Here is a 21,176-nt window from a genome sequence, read left to right on the forward strand (position 1 = left end):
TCCTACATGCAGCCGCATAAGCACACCCTGTAGGAGCAGTTGTTAGGTAGCTTCGTTTAGCTTTGGAATTATGTTTTACTGAGTTAGGGGATATCTCATGCAGGCCCTGTGCTGCGGCGTCAATGTGTTACCCTTAGTATACATTGATAGTGGAAATAAGAATAATACGATTATGATATCGACATTTTGCTAGTATCGCGATATATTATAGTGCATATAGTGCCCGCACCTTCCATTTCGCCGTTGGAAAACAGCTATATAGCAATACTCGCATTCCCCCATCACTTCTCGTTACCATAGCCATCACCACAATGGCACACAACGTTGATACCAGTTCTCTGGCGTGGGATACGATGTCGGCAACCGCCTGCAAATTCCCAGTACTTTTGAGTGATGGTGAAATATTCTCTGGGCCCGAACTGGGAGAAGTATCCATTACACTGCCCACTTGTGAGGCAACTCAAGAGTTCTGTGCAAACGAAGATGTACCCCTCCATGCCATATTTCAGGCAGTCTGGGCTGTGGCCTTGAAAACCTTCACAGGGAATAGGAACGTTTGTGCAGCATCAATATCTGGAACTGGCATTGGCGTATTTTCACTAGCCATAGGTGAAAATATATCAGTTATTGATTTGCTCATGTCTGTACAAAGGGAAACAAGGGATATTGTTCTTAGAAATGAAAGTCCTATCCTTACCGGACTACCGTGCAACTCTGCTGTTTATATGTCTGAGGGGAAGAAGAACATACAATGGAAACAGGAGGTCGGTCAATATTCTATATGAATTTCTTTTGCAGAGTTATTCTAACTGTGCATCATGTAGTTCAACGTCTGGCTCCACGTAGAGAATAGGGGGCGCTTTTTAGGAGCTTCACTGTTTTATAGAACTGAAAAATTGGCCCCAGGATATGCGGAAATAGTGGCTGCTACAGTCAGTCAAATTTTGGGGGAAATGCTTGCCAACCCTTCTCGGAAAATATCTCAAGTTGGCCTGGTTCATCCTCGGGTATTCGATCAGCTACGGGCATGGAGTAGCAGTCCTCCAGCATCAGTAGATAGATGCGTGGGCACGATGTTTGAGGACGCCGCCTCTAAGCATCCGCTAAATCTAGCTGTGCAAACTTCAGAACGTAGCATCAGCTACCAGGAACTGGATGCTTTGAGCGGGGAATTAGCTCTACATCTGCAGAGTTTGGGGGTGGTATCGGAGTCAATCGTAGTGCTTTGCTTTCCCAAGTCCGTATATGCTGTTATAGCGATGCTGGCTGTTGTCCGAGCTGGAGGCGCCATACTGTTTCTTGACCCTTCGCATCCAGAAAAAAGGCACCAAGAAATTGCCGAGCAGGTTAACTCGCGATTGATCCTCACTGCACCGCAATATTCTCAAAGATGGGGATGGTTTGACGGAATTATACTGCCAGTTGATTCTGTACTTGTGGATTCTCTCCAGCTGGGCCCGGAATCTTTTGCCCAGCAGGCCATTTCGACGGCTACCTCTTCGAGTGCACTATACATTATCTTTACGTCAGGAAGTACTGGAAAACCTAAAGGCTGCGTGGTGGAGCATCGTCAGTTCCTCACTGGTTCTATAGCACAACAGAGGGCGTCAAGAATGAGCCATAGCGACAGGGTACTTCAACTTGCTTCGTTTACTTTTGATGTAAGCATCTTGGAGATCTTTACTTCGCTCATCACGGGTGCCTGTGTATGTATCCCCAATGACCAAGAGCGGTCTAAGGGCCCGGAAGCATGTATACAGCAGTTCGGCATTACCTGGGCATTCTTAACCCCCTCGCTCGTGAAACTCGTGAGTCCAAAGAAGGTTCCAACCCTCAAGTTTCTCGTACTTGGCGGTGAGGCTTGTCAGCAGAGATTATCCAGACTTGGGCACGCATGTTCCGCTTGCGATGGGTTATGGGCTACAGAGTGCTCGATTGCTGCCACTGCCAATCCCAAAATATATCTGCGACAACGAGCCACACTAATATTGGTTACCCCGCTGGGTGGGTGCTGCTGGATTGTTGATAGAGATGATCATGATAAACTTCTTCCAATTGGTTCACCTGGTGAGCTTCTAATTCAGGGCCCAATCGTCGCACGTGGATACTTGAACGAGCCGGAAAAGACCGAGGCAGCCTTTCTAAATTCAACAAAATGGATGGCAATCAAACCCACGGGCTCCTCTCGGATCTACAAAACCGGTGATCTAGCCCGGTTTAATTTCGATGGTAGCATTTCTTTCATTGGGCGCAAAGATAGTCAGGTGAAATTGCGGGGATTGAGGATTGAACTGGGTGAGATTGAACACCATCTGGTGGCCCACGAGTTGGTCGAACAGGCAGCTGTAGTGCTTGTAAACGAAGGCCCATGCCAAGGGACGTTAACAGCCATGATATCGTTGAAACACTTCAGGCAGCCGTCTATAGGGATCGAATTAGTAGACGAGCACAAATTCCCAATGGCGAAATCAGAACTGGAAAGAATCGCAAATCATCTATCACAGCAACTCCCAAACTACATGCACCCAACGGTCTGGATTCCTGTAAGATCTATCCCATTGACGATTTCTAGCAAGCAGAATGGAGTTGCGGTCCGCCAGTGGGTGGCAGCTATGTCATTAGACATATTCAATCTTGCGATTGGTAGAAACGAAAGGACGGAAACTCAGAGGATTCATCCATCAAACAGCCGAGAAAAAGAGTTACAAGAAATGTGCAGAGTAGCCGTCGGTTTAGAACGGTCAGAGGATGTCTGGCTGGATAAATCCTTTATCCAAAACGGAGGTGACTCTATCAAGGCTATGCAGTTGCTGGGTACATTGCGTGATAAAGGTCTAGTCGTAAAGCTCGAAGATATCATGCAATGCCCAAACTTATTAGAGCTTGCAAACAAGATTGAAGATCGAGATACCATCCACGACAACGAGGCCCAAGTCCTCCATGAATGGTCACCATTCGTAGTTGACAAGGAAAGAGTGTTGCAACAGGGGCTCCAGGTGGATCAGGTGGAAGATATTTATCCGCTGTCGGCAGTTCAGCGTGGGATCCTTCTGGCCCAGCAACAAGACCCCGACAGATATCAGCTCCGTATCACTTGTGAGGCCGTGTCATCGCGAGGAGCGGAAGATGCTCACCCTGAGGTTGATGAAGACGGAGGCCAGGAAGAAAGACGGGGCTTACTAATAAAGGCTTGGCGGCAGGTCGTTCAACGACATCCCGTTCTGCGCACCATCTTCATCGACACAGCAGCCGAAGACGGCCTTTTCGATCAGCTAGTTCTCAAGACAGATGATAGATCGGCCGTTTTATGGCAATGCGATGATGAAGATGACTTTTGGCAAAGCCTGGAGAGCTACAAACGAACTGACGGGCCCCACGAGCCGCCAGTCGCTTTCATCGTTGCGTCCATCAAAGCGGAAAGAAAGCTCTTCTGCACGATTGATATTAGTCATGCCCTGATTGATGGTGTCTCCGTTCTAGTGCTGTTAAGAGACATATGTCAGGCATATGGAGGCCTGCTAGACATCAGCCAGACTGTGGATTACTCACCATTCATCCGGTACCTCCAGCAGCACCCATCCGGCTCCTCCATCTCGTACTGGACCCGGTGTTTGTTAGGCGTGACCCCATGCTACTTTCCAGCTCTTAACGACGATTTTTCTGTTAAGGAGAATCGGCCGCGCGAGCTACTGGTTGAAATCGAGAATGCAGACGCAATCCACGCGTTTTGTGCACTGCATAATTTTACGCCAGCTACTGTTTTTCAAGCAGCGTGGGCAATTACCCTAAAGGCTTATACCGGACGCGATGATGTATGCTTTGGTTATCTGACATCTGGTCGCGACCTTCCAGTACCGAATATCCATAACGCAGTAGGCGTGTTTGTGAATATGATGATTTATAGAGCGTCGCTCTTAGCAGACAAGGCAGTTTCCGTGGTCCTAAAGGAGGCCCAAGATAGCTTCCTTAGCGGTCTACCACACCAACATTGTTCGGTTGCTGAGATACAGCACGCACTTTGTGTTTCCCAGCCATTGTTTAATACTATTTTGTCGCTGCAGAGTGCTGAAAGCGAGGTGATAGCTACTGTTGGCTCTGGCAACGGTGTCATTTTCAGAGTAATAGCTGAAAGGGATCCTACAGAGGTATTGTGTTCCGGCACTTCCATCCTTTAATTTCCACTTTCCACTAACTATAATATCTAGTATAACATATCTCTCAATGTCTTTGTATCTAAGAAAAGGGTGTCCCTGACTTTACGTCATTTTGATTCTACTCTGAGCAGTGTGATGGCTGGAAACGTCCTTGGAACACTCCGACATGTCATTGATTTGCTTATCAACAACTATTATCGGTTACTAGGAGAATTAAAGGTAATGAGCACTCGTGACCATGCTCAAATCGGGCACTGGAATCGTGATCAGTGGCCGGCGGTGAATGATTGTGTTCACGAACTTATCCACACGCAAGCGGAAATACGGCCACATGCCAATGCGGTGGAAGCTTGGGATGGACACTTCACCTACAAGGAACTTGATGATATTTCAACAACACTGGCTGTGCACCTTGCAGACCACGCTGTGGGGCCCAACATCCTCGTACCCATATGCTTCCCTAAATCATGCTGGACAGTTGTATCACAGCTGGCCGTCCTTAAGGCTGGAGGAGCGTGCGTTGCATTTGATCCTGAGCACCCCCAAAGTCGTAGAGTGGAAATGCTCAGACAATGCAAGGCAATTGTTGCCCTCGTTTCCGAAGCGAATAAGCCGCTGTTTGATGAACTTGTGTCTACTGTACTCATCATTGATTCACCATACATGGAAACCTTGCAGCGTGGTCCGCCTGGCATACTGAGCCCAGTAGCTTCCTCGCCTGATAATCCCGCTTTCGTTGTTTTTACTTCTGGGAGTACTGGTAAACCCAAAGGTATTGTCGTCGAACACCGTGCACTCTGTAGTAGCATTCAAGCCTATGGGCCAGCTTTGAAATATGAACCTAACGCGCGTGTTTTACAATTCGCCGCCTACACATTTGACGTTAGCATAGGCGAAACTTTTGGCTGTCTAGCACGGGGCGGAATTTTGTGTATCCCAAACGATGAAGAGAGGCTGAACGATCTTGCCGGGGTGATCAATCGCCTTAACACAAATGTATTATATCTCACCCCGTCCGTGATCAGCCTCCTGCAACCCTCCGAAGTTCCTGGAATTCATACCCTAGCCTTGGGCGGTGAGGCCATCCGAAGGGAGAATATCGAGCTATGGGCAGAACATATCAATCTAGTGAATATATATGGCCCTGCAGAATGCTCGGTTTGGTCAACGGCTCTACTATTTGTACCGCGCTCTGCATCTCCACAGAATATTGGATATGGTTTAGGTGCTCGAATGTGGATTGCAGAAGCAGATGATCCTTCCAAGCTTTGCGTCGTCGGCGCTGTGGGTGAGCTACTTATTGAAGGGCCGATTGTCGCTCGAGGCTACCTTAATGATGAGATTAGAAGCAACGCAGTATTTATACCACCCCCTACTTGGTTAACGGAGTATGATCCCCGCGTGGTCGAGTTTCCAACCAAAGTATATCGTACGGGTGACTTAGCTCGATATAACTCGGATGGTTCCCTTCATTTTATGGGGCGCCGCGACCACCAGGTAAAACTACATGGCCAGCGTGTTGAATTGGGGGAGATTGACCACACTTTGCTATTATACGAGGGTGTCCAAAATGCTGTGGCACTAGTGCCGAAGGCAGGGCCTTTGAAAGGGAAACTGGTAGCTGTTCTCTCACTAAAAAGCCGGCATCGTTGTTCTTCAACTAAAGGAGTGGCTAATCTTGAATTCATTCACGATGAAAACGGAATGAACTTTCAAAATGAAATATCGCATATCCGGCTTTTTATATCCTCCATTTTGCCGTCTTATATGGTTCCATCGACTTGGCTTATGGTCGAATCTCTCCCTCTGTCGAGAAATGGTAAATTGGACCGTACTTCCGTCATATTGCAAGTCGACGGTCTATCCGGTAACTATCTAGGCGAGGAAATGAGTCCTAGTGTCCATGATACCAGCCTTCCAAAAAGCAAGGCCGAGGATACCATAAGAAACATCATTGGCGCAGTGCTCAATGTCCCAGCAAGCCAAGTGTCAATGGACCAGAGCTTTTTGGCCATTGGTGGAGATTCCATTACAGCTATGCAACTCGCCTCTCGGTGCCGATCGCAAGGTATTCCAGTGTCAGTTAAGAGTGTGCTAAAAAGCAGAACAATACGCCAGATTATTGCAGAAGTGACCATCGGTCGAGATACACCATGCCTTACCAAGTGCGACGATTTAGCATTGTTATCGCCATTCTCACTATTATTGGGCGTGAGTCCATCGGCTCTTGACGAGTTCACTAAAAATGCTGGATACGAAGGAGTGGTAGATATAGAGGATGCTTACCCTTGTTCTCCAATGCAAGAAGGCATTCTGATCAGCCAAGCTCAAGCACCAGAAACTTACAAATTTCATATTATTTGTGAAGTCCGTTGCAATTCATCTACAGACCCTATTAATGTCAGCCGCCTACGGCTAGCATGGGCACGCCTTGTCGCAAGGCATCAGTCCCTGCGAACTTTCTTCGTGGAGGGCCTCTCTCAAGAAAATCTGTACACCCAAGTAGTTCTCAAGAAATATACCCCACGAGTAGAGTCCGTAGAGGATCTTGACAGCCTGTTTCGGTACCCTAACGATAATCCTTTGGACTACAGCGAGTTAATTCCCCCTCACCGTCTGACCATCCTTGAAGATAGGGGTAGGTTATATTTCAACCTGGAAATTAACCATACTCTTATCGATGGTGCGTCAATGGCAATAATATTACGTGACCTGGGGACCGCTTTTGACCACGAACTGCAGCCGGGCCCACTATACAGAGACTATATTGCGCTTTCCCAGAATCAGCCAAAGGAGGCAACGCTGGATTTCTGGTTGAAGTATCTTGAAGGCATCAAACCTGTCTTCTTTCCACTGTTGCATGACGATCACCTCGGAACGAAGGAATTGCGGACAGTGAATATTCCAATCTCAGGATTTATCATGACTAGCCTCCAAGCATTTACTCGGGGAAATGACATAACGATGGCAAATATTTTCCAGACGGTTTGGGCTGTTGTCCTTCGTGCATATACTGGAGAATCTGATGTTGTTTTCGGGTATTTGTCTTCGGGGCGTGAAATTGATGGTCTGGACATGGAAAATGCTGTAGGCGCATTCATCACAATGCTAGCTTGCCGTGTCCGTGTAGATGATTCTTCTACTCCTCTTGCCATAGCGCGGAGTATCAACGAAGACTTCATTAGTTCCCTACCGCATCAGCATACGTCCCTTGCCGAAGTGCAACATGCTCTCGGGTTATCGGGTGAACGCCTATTTAACACTATCCTCTCTTTACAACGGCCCATGGTACTGTCGTCCTCTAATAAACACATTGAAATTGAGCCTCTCGGTGGAAGTGACCCGACTGAGTACGACCTGGGGGTTAGCATCACGGTACAAGACGCAGCAATTGACATTGACATCAGCTACTGGAGCACAATTATGTCGAAAAACCAAGCAGCTTTGTTAGCTTCAACATTTACCACAGTTCTTTCTACTCTTCTAATAAAACCAACAACAGAACTTCATGAGGTGGACTTCTTGGGTGACCAGCAAACGGAATACTTGATTTCCCTCAATAATAGCCTTACTCCACCAGATACCATTTACGACTGTATTCATAGCCGTGTAAGCAGGCAGGCATTTTTATGCCCTGAGTCTCCTGCTGTTCGCTCTCTGGATGTTTCTCTGTCATATTTCAGACTTGAAGAATTATCTTCAAAGCTTGCCGCGCATCTAGCTACCTTTGGTGTCTGCCCTGAACAAGCAGTGCCTCTTTGCTTTGATAAATCTGCCTGGGCGATAGTGTCGATGTTGGCAGTTCTTAAAGCTGGCGGCGCATATGTATCCATGAGTCCATCCCACCCGGCGCAGCATCTAGCTAATATTATCAGTCAGACTCATGCCCGTATCGTTCTCGTGGGGTCACAAAGCCACGCCGATAAGGTACAAGATTTAGTGAACCATGTTATTGTGGTAGATCCCGCGCTCCTCCTCAAATTACCGGAGCACGAACAGGGCGTTATAACATCTGCATCTCCTGATAATGCAGCTATGATTAATTTCACTTCTGGAAGTACTGGCAGACCGAAGGGTATTGTGGTTCTGCATAAGGGCCTATGTTCTTTGGTAGATCACAATACCGATATGGGCCTTGATAACAAATCCCAAGTCCTACAATTCTCTGCATTTACATTCGACACCAGCAATGCCGAAATTTTTCTCACACTTTGTAATGGGGGTTGCGTTTGCATACCTTCCGACTTCGATCGGCTCAATGATGTTACTGGTTCCATTAATCGCCTCGGGGTAACTCATGCTTTCCTTACTCCCTCTGTGGCCGGTTTTCTATCACCTGAAGCGATGCCGTCTCTTAAAATGCTGGCGCTAGTGGGAGAAACCGTTACAGCCGACCTTGCTCAGAGATGGCAAGAGAAAGTACGATTGATCAATAGCTACGGGCCCGCAGAATGTACTATCATGTCATCCTTTGCTGTCTTATGTGAGGGACTCCAATCCACAAATATTGGAAAAGCCCATGGATGCATATTCTGGATTACCGAGCCGGGGAATAGCGAGCGCCTTGTCCCTGCAGGTTGCGTTGGCGAATTGGTCGTGGAAGGACCTATTGTCGCCAGGGGTTATGTTAATCATGAGTTGACTCTCAAGGCGTTCATTACGCCTCCTAGATGGCGAAGAGACGGTGTGAATGGAGCACGGCTCTACAAGACTGGAGATCTGGTCAGGCAAATGTCTGATGGTAGTCTGATCTATATAGGGCGGAAGGATTCTCAGGTTAAGCTCAATGGGCAGCGAGTGGAGATGGGAGAGGTTGAGAAGGAGATTATCAACGATCCTTCAGTCCAGCAGTCAGTGGTTTTGTTGCCAAATATAGGGCCATACGCGAAGAAACTTGTCGCTGTTGTGGCCCTCAAGAACCAGTTGCCTACCCAGCCTCATGTATCAGATATGATATTGTTGTATGACGACAAGTCGATACGACAAACCACTACCATTCAAAATCGCCTGGCTGCTCTGCTACCCAGCTATATGATACCATCCGTTTGGCTAGTGTGTTCGAACTTCCCTTTGACAACTTCGCAGAAAGTTAATCGCCCTAAGATATTACAGTGCGTGGAAAGCCTTGACGAAACCTATGCTAAAGAAGAGATCGAAGAGGTAGATGATACAGAGGTGGATAATTCCTCCTCCAGCCTAGCGGTTTTAAAACGCCTACAGGAGGTTATTTCTCGGGTTCTAAACGTACCTATCAGCCGTGTGTCCACCAAACGATCGTTCTTGAACCTTGGTGGTGACTCCATTACTGCAATGCAATTAGTTGTTATGTGCCGCAACGAAGGCCTCAAAATTTCGTTCAAAGATGTTATGAGTAGTTCAACAGTGGCCACAATGGTGCACTATATGGAGGCTATCAGCAATTCTGCATTACACCAAGAAGAGTTACTGGACACGCCTTTTGGTTTGACTCCTATTCAACAACTATATTTCCAGGAAATCTCCCAAGGCCAAACGGATCCATCGGCAAATCAATTCAACCAAAGCTTCCTTCTACGCCTTATCCCCCGACTTCCTATAGAGAAACTACGAGCAGGGGTTGACATGATTGTAGAGCATCATTCGATGCTGCGCGCGCGATTCCGGAAATCACATAATGGCCAATGGACGCAGATTATTACAAGGCCAGGGGACGCAGCTTACAGGTTCCGTGAGCGCTCAGTTTCAACAAAAGAAGAAGCACTTAGCCTTGCAGCCGGGGCTCAAACGCAGCTAGACATACAATCGGGCCCAGTGTTTGCCGTCGAACTTTTTAATATTTCCGGCAATGACTCTCTGCTATTTCTTGTTGCTCACCATCTCGTTATTGACCTGGTATCATGGCGCATTATTTTCCAAGAATTAGAGGACCATCTGGTCGGAAATACGGCCGTGTCAAATACTGTGCCATTTCCATTCCAAAGATGGCAAAAGCTACAGGCAGACTATGCCTCCAGACATCTTACGGCGAGGTCTTCGATCCCATACTCTGTTCCAAAGGCGAACTATGAATACTGGGGAATGAGGAATATAAAAAACATTCATGGCGATTCAATTCAGCTAGCAGCATCATTGTCCCCCGAAGAAACCCAGCTCTTACTGACTAACTGCCATCAGGCTATGAGAACCGAGCCCTTAGATATCTTTATCACTGCTCTTTTACTCTCTTTTACTCAAACCTTTAATCGCGAACCGCCCGCGATATTCAACGAAGGCCATGGCCGCCAACCATGGACTCCAAGCATTGACCTCTCAGACTCTGTGGGTTGGTTTACGACCATCTTTCCGTTCAATTTGTTGGTAGAGCCGAATGATACCCCAGTGAACATTGTGAGGCGCATAAAAGACCAAAGGAAAGAATTGCCAGCTAATGGATGGTCTTATTTTACGTCAAAATACCTCAACGATGATGGTGCGGAGAATTTCAGGGATCATATGCCGGTGGAAATACTATTCAATTATCTCGGGTTATACCAAGGACTTGAGCGAGCGGATAGAATTTTTGAACTCCTCCCCTTTAATAAAGGCGATGTGGGGCCGGCTGTTAGGCGGTATTCGCTCTTTGATATCAATGCATATATTGTTAACGGACGCGCAAATTTTACTTTCTCGTTCAACAAAAAGATGAAGCATATAGAGCTAGTTGGGGATTGGCTCCACAACTTCACACAATGCCTTAGGACTTTACCGCAAAAGTTGATGGCCACAGATTTTACCCTTACACGAAGTGATTATCCTCTGCTTCCAGTATCCTATGTTGCATTAGATGCACTCCAGGCGCACAAAATACCTCAACTAGGACTATCTCTAGCTGATATCGAAGATATATATGCTTGCTCTCCGTTGCAAGAAGGTATGCTTTTGAGCCAAGCACGCACCGAAGGGACCTATCTTTATTATGCGATTATGCAGGTTAAACTAGCGAGTGAAAAACCAATTGACGCCCGACGACTTGCTTCAGCGTGGCAGCAAGTAGTTAATCGCCACACCATCCTCCGTACAATTTTTTTAGCAGGTATATCCTGCCGGCCATTTGACCAAGCTGTGCTATGGAAGCACGATATGCAACCATTGATCCTAGTCTGCGACTCTTCTGAGCAGGCCGTTGCTACCCTAGATGATTTTGAGGCACTTACTGTCTCAGAAACCGCTCCTCCTCATCGTATGGCAATCGCTACATCCCGAGATGGTGTCGCTTACTTTAAGCTTGAGATTAGCCACGCATTAATGGACGGAACATCAATGGCGGTGCTTGTTAACGAGATTGCTCATGCATATACTGATGGACTCCCTTCCGTCCCAGCTATGCCCTACAGCGATTATATAGCGCATATCCAATCACAGCCCACCGAAGAAGCATTATCGTTTTGGGTAGCTTATCTAGCTGAAGCCACCCCATGCCATTTCCCTCTCTTATTGGATTTCGTAGAAAGCCTGCCGAGCATACACAAAATAGATGTTATAGCCCCTGAAGCCTCGCAAATGCGCCAGTTCTGCCAAGAAAACGATATAACTCTCGCAAATGTGGTGCGTTTGGCATGGGCGCTAGTTTTGTCTGCATATACAGGAGAGGAGCGGGTTTGCTTTGGATACCTTACTGCTGGTAGAGAGCTCCCTCTTCCTGGAATTGAAAATTCGGTCGGGCCATTCGTCAATATGCTCGTATGTGCAGTTAATTTTGCGGAAATAGGCAACACAACGGTACTGTATGAGCTCCGAGGCCTCCAAGAAGAGTACATCAAGGCCTTGCCGTATCAACATGCAAGCCTAGCTGAGATACAACATCGTCTAGGGCTTGCAGGGCAATCATTATTCAATTCGGTTGTTAGTGTCCAGCGCCGTGATGTCAACAATGTTGTTCTAGGCGATCTGCAAATTAACTATATATCTGGACTTGACCCCACTGAAGTGAGTGCCTACATACCCAAATAAATGGATGCCTACTAAAGCTTGCATTAATCTAACCTGCTTCTTAGTACGATTTAACCATCAATGTCACAGATACCAACCATGGGTTCCAGATAGACATGGGTTATCTGACTTCAAGGCTATCTCCTGGACATGCCATGAATGTATCCGCAGCGCTGTCTGCAGCACTGTTCTACATAATGTCTAACCCGCTAGCCCCTGTGGCTTCAGTCAATCTCTTTGATGATCATCACAATAAGCAAATCCAAAGATGGAATGCCACTGCTCCTCCGTCTATCTATGAATGCATTCATTCACTCTTCGAACGCAGTGCAAAAGTCTACCCTGATGCGATAGCTATTGATTCTTGGGATGGAACTTTTACTTATGCCAATCTAGACAAAAAGGGGACCCAACTCTCCAATATACTAATTGCCATGGGTGTTGGCCCTGCAGACATGATTCCAATATGTTTTACCAAATGTGCATGGGCCATCGTTGCGATGCTCGGCATTCTTAAGGCCGGTGCAGCTTTTATCCCCATAGACCCGGATCACCCAGAGGCCCGTTTAGCAACTATCATTACCCAGGCTGCGTCATCTCTAGTTCTTGTTTGCCCAGAAACCTCAAAGCTAATTGTAGGCCTAACAAAAAATGTTCTGGTGGTCTCCGCCTCTTCTACATGGTGGAGGGAAGAGACAGATATTGCTTCTACCGGTTTGTTAGCAAGCCCTACGGACGTTGCATATGTTCTTTTCACTTCTGGCAGTACCGGAACACCTAAGGGTGTCGTTATCGATCATTCTGCTGTTAGTACCAGCTGCATACACCATGGTCAAGAAATTGGCTGCAGCTCCGAAACCCGAATGTTTCAATTTGCAGCATACACCTTCGATGCGTGTATATTGGAGATTTTCACAACACTCATCTACGGTGGATGCATCTGTGTTCCATCGGAAGCCGAGCGCATGAATAATATTTCAGATGCTATCAATCGACTGGGGTGTAACACAGCCTTTCTTACCCCATCGCTTATACGCATTATCCGCCCAGATCAAGTACCCGGCCTAAAAACCGTGATATTGGGTGGCGAGCCCCTGGATAAGGACAACATTGAAATTTGGGCAACGAACCTGCGTCTCATGAATGGCTATGGACCAACCGAGACATGTGTCTTCTGTATCATGAAAACATTTACTGGGAGAAAGGACCGCCATGATGTGTTAGGTCGTTCGGTCGGTTCCGTTTCGTGGCTTGTTCGACCTGATAACCACGAGCAGTTGGCTCCAGTTGGGTCAGTTAGCGAGCTTCTAGTTCAAGGTGGAACACTTGCTCGCTGCTACCTACTTGATGAAACAAAGACTGCCGACGCGTTTATTAAAAACCTCAGTTTTCACCCTACGCCAGATGACCGAGAACATAGCCGTTTCTACAAGACTGGCGATCTGGTGCGCTACAATATTGACGGCAGTATTACTTATTTAGGACGGAAAGACACTCAAGTAAAATTACGAGGACAGCGTATTGAGCTTTCCGAGATTGAGTATCAAGTCAAGAGGATTCTGCCTTCCAGCTTTCAAGCGGCTGTCGAGGTAGTCATGCTCCGTGGCGAGAAAGAGAAAACACTTCTGGCTGCATTCATCTGTAACTCTGCTGCTACCGTAGTAGAACCCTTGTTTGCTGATATGACACCAGATTCCAGGAAGCAAGTGGAAAGGCTCCGAACGTTATTGTCTAACATTCTGCCACAATATATGCAACCATCTTTCTACATCCCCATCAACCGGATGCCAACCACTTCAGCCAAGAAGCTTGATCGGAAACTTCTTCGTGACTCTATGGCGGTATTGTCGGATGCTGAATTGCAGAGATATTCTCTCGATGACAATCGCAGGCCCCCTAGTACAAATACCGAGAAGGAGTTGCAGCATAAGTGGAACGAAGTCTTGAATATTCCCATGGAGCAGATTCGAGCAGATGATCATTTTTTTCAAGTTGGCGGTGATTCTATCTCCGCTATGAGACTTGCTGCAATCACTTCTCAAGATCTTAGGGTCTCTGTAGCGGACATATTTAGCTATCCACTCCTGTCTAGCTTGGCAGCTATCATAGACACTAGGCAATACTGCCAAATTTCGCGCAGCACGAAGCTAGAAGCATTTGAGCTTTTGGCCAAAGCAGGAGATATATCTCCAATACTAACTAATATCGCAAATGAGTGTGGGATTCCATTAGATTTAATTGAGGATGCGTATCCTCCCACGCCCCTCCAAGAGGGAATGATGACCCACTCTACTCTCAACTCTAAAGCATATATCCTAAGGCGAGTCCTCCGCCTCAATGCATCCACTGATATAGCTCGATTCCGAATGGCCTGGGAGACTGTATCTGAAAATAATCCCATCCTTCGTACAAGGCTTGTTCAAACTACCGATGCCGGGTTGATACAGGTGGTGATCAAAGGGGTTATTGAATGGAGGACTGCGGAGAGTCTACAGCAGTACCTTGAATCAGATACGGATGAAATAGTCGCTTATGGTGCACCATTGATACGGTACGGAATTACCGGGGATGGCCACTTCGTTTGGACAGTGCACCATTCATTATACGACGGCTGGTCCCTTCCCTTAGTCCTTGATCAGGTCCGATCTACCTATGAAAATGGCCTCTGCCCAGATACCCCGGGTTTCAGTGTGTTCATCAAGTATCTCCAAGATGCTGACGCTGAGTCCACAAAGATGTTTTGGGAAAACCAATTCGGTGGCCAGCGTCCAGTAACATTCCCCGCCCTTGCATCTCCATCCTATCGCCCAGCTGTCCAACACGCCGTGCAACACAGGTTTTCATTTCCCGCTCTAGTTAATTCGGAGTTCCTTAAAAGCACTATCCTCCGCGCAGCGTGGGCGTTGGTTCTTTCTCGGTACACCGATTCCCAGGATGTTGTTTTTGGAATGACCCTCGCTGGGCGCAACAGTCAAGTTATAGGAATCGAAAAGATGGTGGGCCCGACCATTACAACAGTACCTATACGAATCGTACTACCACCAACCAAAACTATTAGTGATTTTCTTATCCAGGTCCAACAGCAGGCTTCGGAAATGATACCCTATGAACATTTTGGATTACAAAATATTTCTATGTTGAGCCCAGAGTGTGCTCGAGCCATTGAATTCCAAAATTTGTTTGTGATACAACCCGTCTTCGATAAAACAGCCAGTAGCATGCTCGCATGTTGTGAAGAGGTTGAGTTACCACTGAAAAACTTTGATAGTTACCCCCTGGTAGTGGAATGCTATGTTACAGATGATACAGTTCAAGTTGAGGCAAGATACGATAACTGTGTGTTGTCCAACTGGCAGGTTGAGAATATGATGCATCATCTCAGCTACATCTCGGAAAGTCTCTCAAAAATTGAGTATCGTCACCTTCGAATATCGGACATAGATATGTTTGGCCAAAGAGACAAAGAGCAAGTGCTTCGATGGAACAATGCTTATCCTGAAAGCGTTGAGTCGACTGTTCCTCTGCTGTTCGCGCAGCAGGTTGAAGAGCGGCCGTCAGCCTTAGCAATCGATGCATGGGATGGACAACTTACATATACCGAGCTTGATCACCTTTCAAGCATCCTCGCGCGGCACCTTGCATACCTAGGAGTGGCACCAGAATTGTTAGTCCCCCTGTGCTTTGATAAATCTTGCTGGGCTGTCGTGGCACAGATGTCTGTCATGAAGGCCGGTGGAGCTTGTGTGAATCTTGACCCTTTGCACCCGCAGGCTCGCCTGGAAACAATTGTGAAGGACTCTCGGGCGAGTGTCATTCTTTGTGCGCCTCAGTATTCCGAGATTTTGGGACCATCTACTCCCCAGAATGAAGTCGTGGTAACAGAAGAGCTCATACGCAGGCTGGGGAACTCTCCTGAGACTGACATGAACATATCCCACCCAAACCCTGGAAACGCAGCGTACGTGCTCTTTACTTCTGGAAGTACAGGTAAACCCAAAGGAATCGTCATTGAGCACCGCTCGCTGTGTTCCAGCTCTAAAGCCCACGGCACATGCTGGGGTATCGGTCCCGACACTCGTCTACTGCAGTTTGCCGCATATACATTCGACGTAAGCTGTGCAGACATATTCACCACTCTACAGCGCGGTGGCTGTATTTGTATCCCTTCCGAGCACGAACGTTTGAATGCGCTTCCTGATGCCATCAACCGGTTCTGTTGCAATTGGGCATTTTTGACACCCACAGTAGCGAGCCTGCTTCCCTCCAACAACATCCCGTCCTTAAAGAAACTAGTCCTTGGGGGTGAGGCATCAACATGGGAAACAATCAAGAAATGGCACAATGTTCTCGAGTTAATCATCTGCTATGGCCCTGCGGAGTGTTCCGTATACTGCTCTGGAGCACGTCCTGCCACCGCTACGAGCGACCCAGCCAACCTGGGGGGCGCTATTGGGGCGACGTACTGGCTTGCAGATCCGAATGATTATAACCGGCTCACACCCCTCGGTTGCGTGGGCGAGCTCTTGCTTGAAGGTCCCACCGTCGCCAGGGAGTATCTCCACGACATCGAAAAGACAAAACACGCGTTTGTGAATGACCCTTCTTGGGCTTCACCCTTCACCTTAGATACCCCTCGGCGCTTTTATCGAACTGGAGATCTTGTTCGTTACAACAGTGATGGAACCATTCGCTTTGTTGGTCGAAAAGATACTCAAGTCAAAGTCCGTGGGCAGCGCGTGGAATTAGGAGAGATAGAGCATGCAATTCGTATGTCTATGAATACTATCACCCACGCCACCGTCGATATTATCCTTGATATTTCAACAGGTCGGCAATTAGTAGCTGCTTTCTTGCACTTCAGCAATTTCGGCGGCAGTGCTGAGGTCATGGAAATGACAGAGACTCTCCGCCAGCAATTTCTGGATCTCCAAAAAACCCTCAGGGAAACCCTCCCATCCTACATGATCCCGTCACTTTACCTACCGCTAACACGGATACCCCTCACAGCGAACGGAAAGGTGGACCGGCGACAGCTACGTGATCTTGTAGGCAGTCTGCCCTCAGCTGATGTTACCAGCTACTCCCTTGCATTGGATGACATCAAAATACAGCCTACTACAGAAAAAGAATTCCAGATTCGCGATCTTTGGGCGAGAGCTTTGCACGTAGAAGCTGACACGATAGGCACCAGAGATCATTTCCTCCATTCAGGCGGAGACTCAATCGTTGCAATGAGATTAACAAGCCTTGCCCGAGCCGAGGGATTATCGTTGTCAGTCCAACAAATTTTCAAGACGCCCATTCTCTCTGACATGGCTTCTCTAGCCCTAGCGGAATCACCACAGGCCAACGGCTATCCTGATAGCTCGATGAATACACAGTTTTCTCTATGTCCTGAGTTACCTGCTGAGGATTTAATATCCAAGGTTGCTCATGACGTTGGAACTACGCCCGATAATATTGTAGATGTTCTACCAGCGACTGACTTCCAGTCATCCGCAATTGCACACTCTATGCTCAAGACGCGAGGGCTTCTCAATTATATTTTCCTCGAGGGGAAGGGGGAGTTTCCGTGGGATCAAAGCTTTATCCAGGCGAGATGGTCGAACTTCATCCGCACCCACCAGATTTTACGAACCGTTTTTACTTCGCACAAAAATCGATTCTATCAGGTTATTCTGAAACAGGTCTCGCAGAGCATTGCATGGTATAAAACCGACATCGACATCAACTCCTTCTGCGCCGAAATATACAAGAAAGACGTGGAATCCGACCGTAGGCTTAGTGATCCACTGACAAAATTGATGATGGTCGGAAACAATGAACAGCACCGACTTGTTATCCGTATATCCCATGCCCAATATGATGGAATATGTCTACCCATGATTTGGCAAAGTTTACAAAACTCATTTTCAAGCCAAGTTTCTATCCGTGAGGTCCCCTTTACGAACTACATATCGACTATTGCTTCACAACGTAGTATCACAAACTCCCGGACATACTGGAAGAATCTGTTAGCAGATTCTACAATGACAGCTGTGGTAATGGAGTCCAGGCCGCATTATCAGAATATCAACGACTTACACATAAGGCGATCTATCTCCATCCTGCCACAAGGCATATTATCAAGCCAAGGGATTACTTTTGCAACCGTCCTCAAGGCTGCATGGGCAATTGTTCTCGCCTCTTTGTCAGGAAAAACAGACATAATTTTTGGCCACGTAACCTCCGGCCGCAATGTTCCAGGAAACGATATTGAACGAGCCATCGGCCCCTGCATCAATATTATCCCTGTCAGAGCTCAAATTGACCCTACGACTACTGCCAATAATCTTCTACGGCAACTACAGTCTCAGCACCTTGCTAGTATAGCTCATGAGTCGACCGGGATGCGAGATATTGTCCGTTATTGCAGCCCATGGAAACCTTACACTCGCTTTAGCACCATAGTACAGCACCAAAATATTGATCAAGCATCTGTAGTTACGTTGGGTGGCAAGCCATATACGGTTGGTGATTTCTGTCCTCCAGCAGACGAGGCAGACATCGCTATCAAGACAACTCCCCTAAATGGAAATCAGCTTGAGGTTCTTCTTATTTCCTCATCACAGTTACTCGGGGAGGCCACTGCGAATAATTTCTCTTCCCTTCTTTGCGATACCATTCAGAAGATTTATCACCCAGACCGCCGATATACCCTTCTTGCTGATTGGATAGGCCATGGACAATGTGATGTATTGCTACCGATATCCCGCGCAGATGCAAACTCTCATGCGATTGCACGCGATCCTCTCAAGTTGGGGACTGAAAAGTTGTTACTAGCTATGCAAAAGGATTGGAGGGATGCTCTTGGCCAACCAGGCTTACTGATAAACTGGGACTCAGACTTTTTCGCTGTCGGTGGCGATTTGGTGTCCATTGTATTACTCACTACAATGTGGATTCGGCAAGGGTATAGGGTTGTTACAGAACAGTTACTATTCGATTCGCAAGCTGCGGGAATGGCGCAAGTATTACTACAGTCAAGAGACTACTAGTGATAAGCCTGCAACGAAAATTTATAGTTCTTAAGAATATTTTATTTGTTGGATATATATTTATTCTTATATTTATTTATTCTTTTATATAGTTATTATCGTGCGTCTTATACGGCGTCTTATATGTATAAAATAACTAGCGAGTAGATTAAAAGTCTTCTATAACTCGAGTAAATAACGGTATGGGTAAATCAAAAAGGGGTCGGGTGCTCCCGCCTCCATGGCCGGCGACCAGTGAGGTAGATCGTGGCCCAGCCACCATCGCCGACTACGCTTTAGAGAAGAGCTTTAAGAGGCTTAGAGAGAGAAGGGGTGCTTAGGTAATATACTTAGCTAATAGCTTAGTAAGTATATTATATAAGCAGAAACCCTTCGGCGTACTTTTATATCAGTTTGTCACTTGGATTTTGATATCACGACACATATCATAGTCAGCCGTAGTATAGCACTTCCAGGCTTAGTCTATCTCTTAAAAAATTGAGCATCAGGCTTACCGTGGCGCTAACCGTATTGGGAACCTCATATCGCTACAAAAAGCCACGTTACAGCACGAAGAAGGGCCCAGCTTCTGTATCTTTTGCACTTTACAATAACCACTAGTTATATCTTCACCTCGCAATGCTGGAGAGTCTTCGTGACGGCTGCACAAACAGAGCACCCCCACGATGGCTTCTATCCTGGCCATCTTTCCACCCGAAATCCTTCTCGCCATCGTCCGCCAGCTCGACCCCTCGAGACTCTGTAGGAGATCGCTAGAGTACGATACCTTTGACGAGCTTGACTGGGAGTCTTATGCCGCCCTCGCCTCCTTGGCAAGAACCTGTAAGACTCTGCGACATCTCGCGCAGGTTCAGTTGTTTCGCCATGTACCCATGGGTTATGGCAATGCTCTTAGACTTACGCGTACTCTCGTCAAGCAGCCACATCTTGCCGGCGCGGTAAAAGATTTGACTATTGGATATATGTGGCGGAAGGGCAGGCGTAAAGGCTTCAAATGGGACATCTGTGACGAAGATTCTACACTGCTTGATAAGTACCTAGCAGTGTACTGCAGCAAAGAGCCAGACACATCAACAGAAGAGCCGCCTGCCGTTTGGCGCTATCCCAATTGTGACCTTGGCGACATTACGGGGGCGCTGGCAGCCGTGGCGATCGCTCAAACGCCCAATATCCAGCGACTGGTACTCGACCGTATCTATTGGACTATCCCGAAATCGTTCACGCTACCGGAACTTCCATTTCTTACAGAGTTCTACTATATACATGCATTTGAACAATTCGACACCCAAGATAATTATATACTCAATATAATATTCGCAGCAGCGCCGGCGCTGAAGAAGTTTCATGCACACATACTGGACTCCATTCCTCCGAATATACCTTATAGTAACGTGACTGAAGCTATATTTACCTGGAGCTGCCTAAGCTACGCGAGCTTCAAAGCTATCGTTGAAGGCTTTCCACACCTACAGAAATTCACCTATGAGTGTAAGAAAGAGACTTGGGCGGACAACCCGCCGGCGGGCCCACGCGAGATAGCCGAGCTTTTGCGTTTTCGAAAGGATACAGTTACCCACTTGTCACTTGATTTTCGACAGTCAAACCGGTACGTGAATGACCAAGAGTATGTACAAATCATTGAGCATATGTACGCTCTGGAATCACTGGTGCTAGGCCTACAGCTCCTCACAGACCATGAGGCTACTACAGCTGCATTACTGAGGTATTTGCCCAAATCAATCCAATCCTTGGATATGCTTTGTATAGTTTTTGGCCCTGAGTTTGAGATGATGGCTAGAACACTGCAGGGACAGTTTCCGGGCCTAAAGATACGTTTCGAGGATGAGGACGAGGAGAGCCTTACTTTCCCTTGAGAATCCATTTCAAGCTCTAGTATATTACAATATAGCCTGCCTATATAAATAGCTACTACATGTAGATACGAAACCACGCCAATCGGAACGAGAAACAAGAAATAGAATTAGATGCTTGGACAGAATGTTCCGGTCAAACTCGAGATGGTCGTGGAGTGCTAGTA

At 47.1% G+C, this 21,176-nt stretch overlaps 2 protein-coding genes across 2 annotated transcripts; both read left to right on the forward strand.

Moving 5' to 3' along the window:
* Positions 1-311: 311 nt before the first annotated feature.
* MCYG_08441 (peptide synthetase) lies at positions 312-19,138 on the forward strand (the record flags this gene model as incomplete). The annotated part of the gene is made up of 4 exons (XM_002843312.1): positions 312-764; positions 825-4,145; positions 4,206-12,098; positions 12,167-19,138. 4 exons carry the CDS (start codon positions 312-314, stop codon positions 19,136-19,138), a joined length of 18,639 nt encoding a protein of 6,212 aa, XP_002843358.1.
* Positions 19,139-19,803: 665 nt separating this feature from the next.
* MCYG_08442 (uncharacterized protein) lies at positions 19,804-21,012 on the forward strand (the record flags this gene model as incomplete). The annotated part of the gene is made up of 1 exon (XM_002843313.1): positions 19,804-21,012. One exon carries the CDS (start codon positions 19,804-19,806, stop codon positions 21,010-21,012), a length of 1,209 nt encoding a protein of 402 aa, XP_002843359.1.
* Positions 21,013-21,176: the final 164 nt, after the last annotated feature.

Source organism: Microsporum canis, genomic scaffold (genome assembly GCF_000151145.1).
Source record: "Microsporum canis CBS 113480 supercont1.8 genomic scaffold, whole genome shotgun sequence".
Lineage (NCBI taxonomy): Eukaryota > Fungi > Ascomycota > Eurotiomycetes > Onygenales > Arthrodermataceae > Microsporum > Microsporum canis.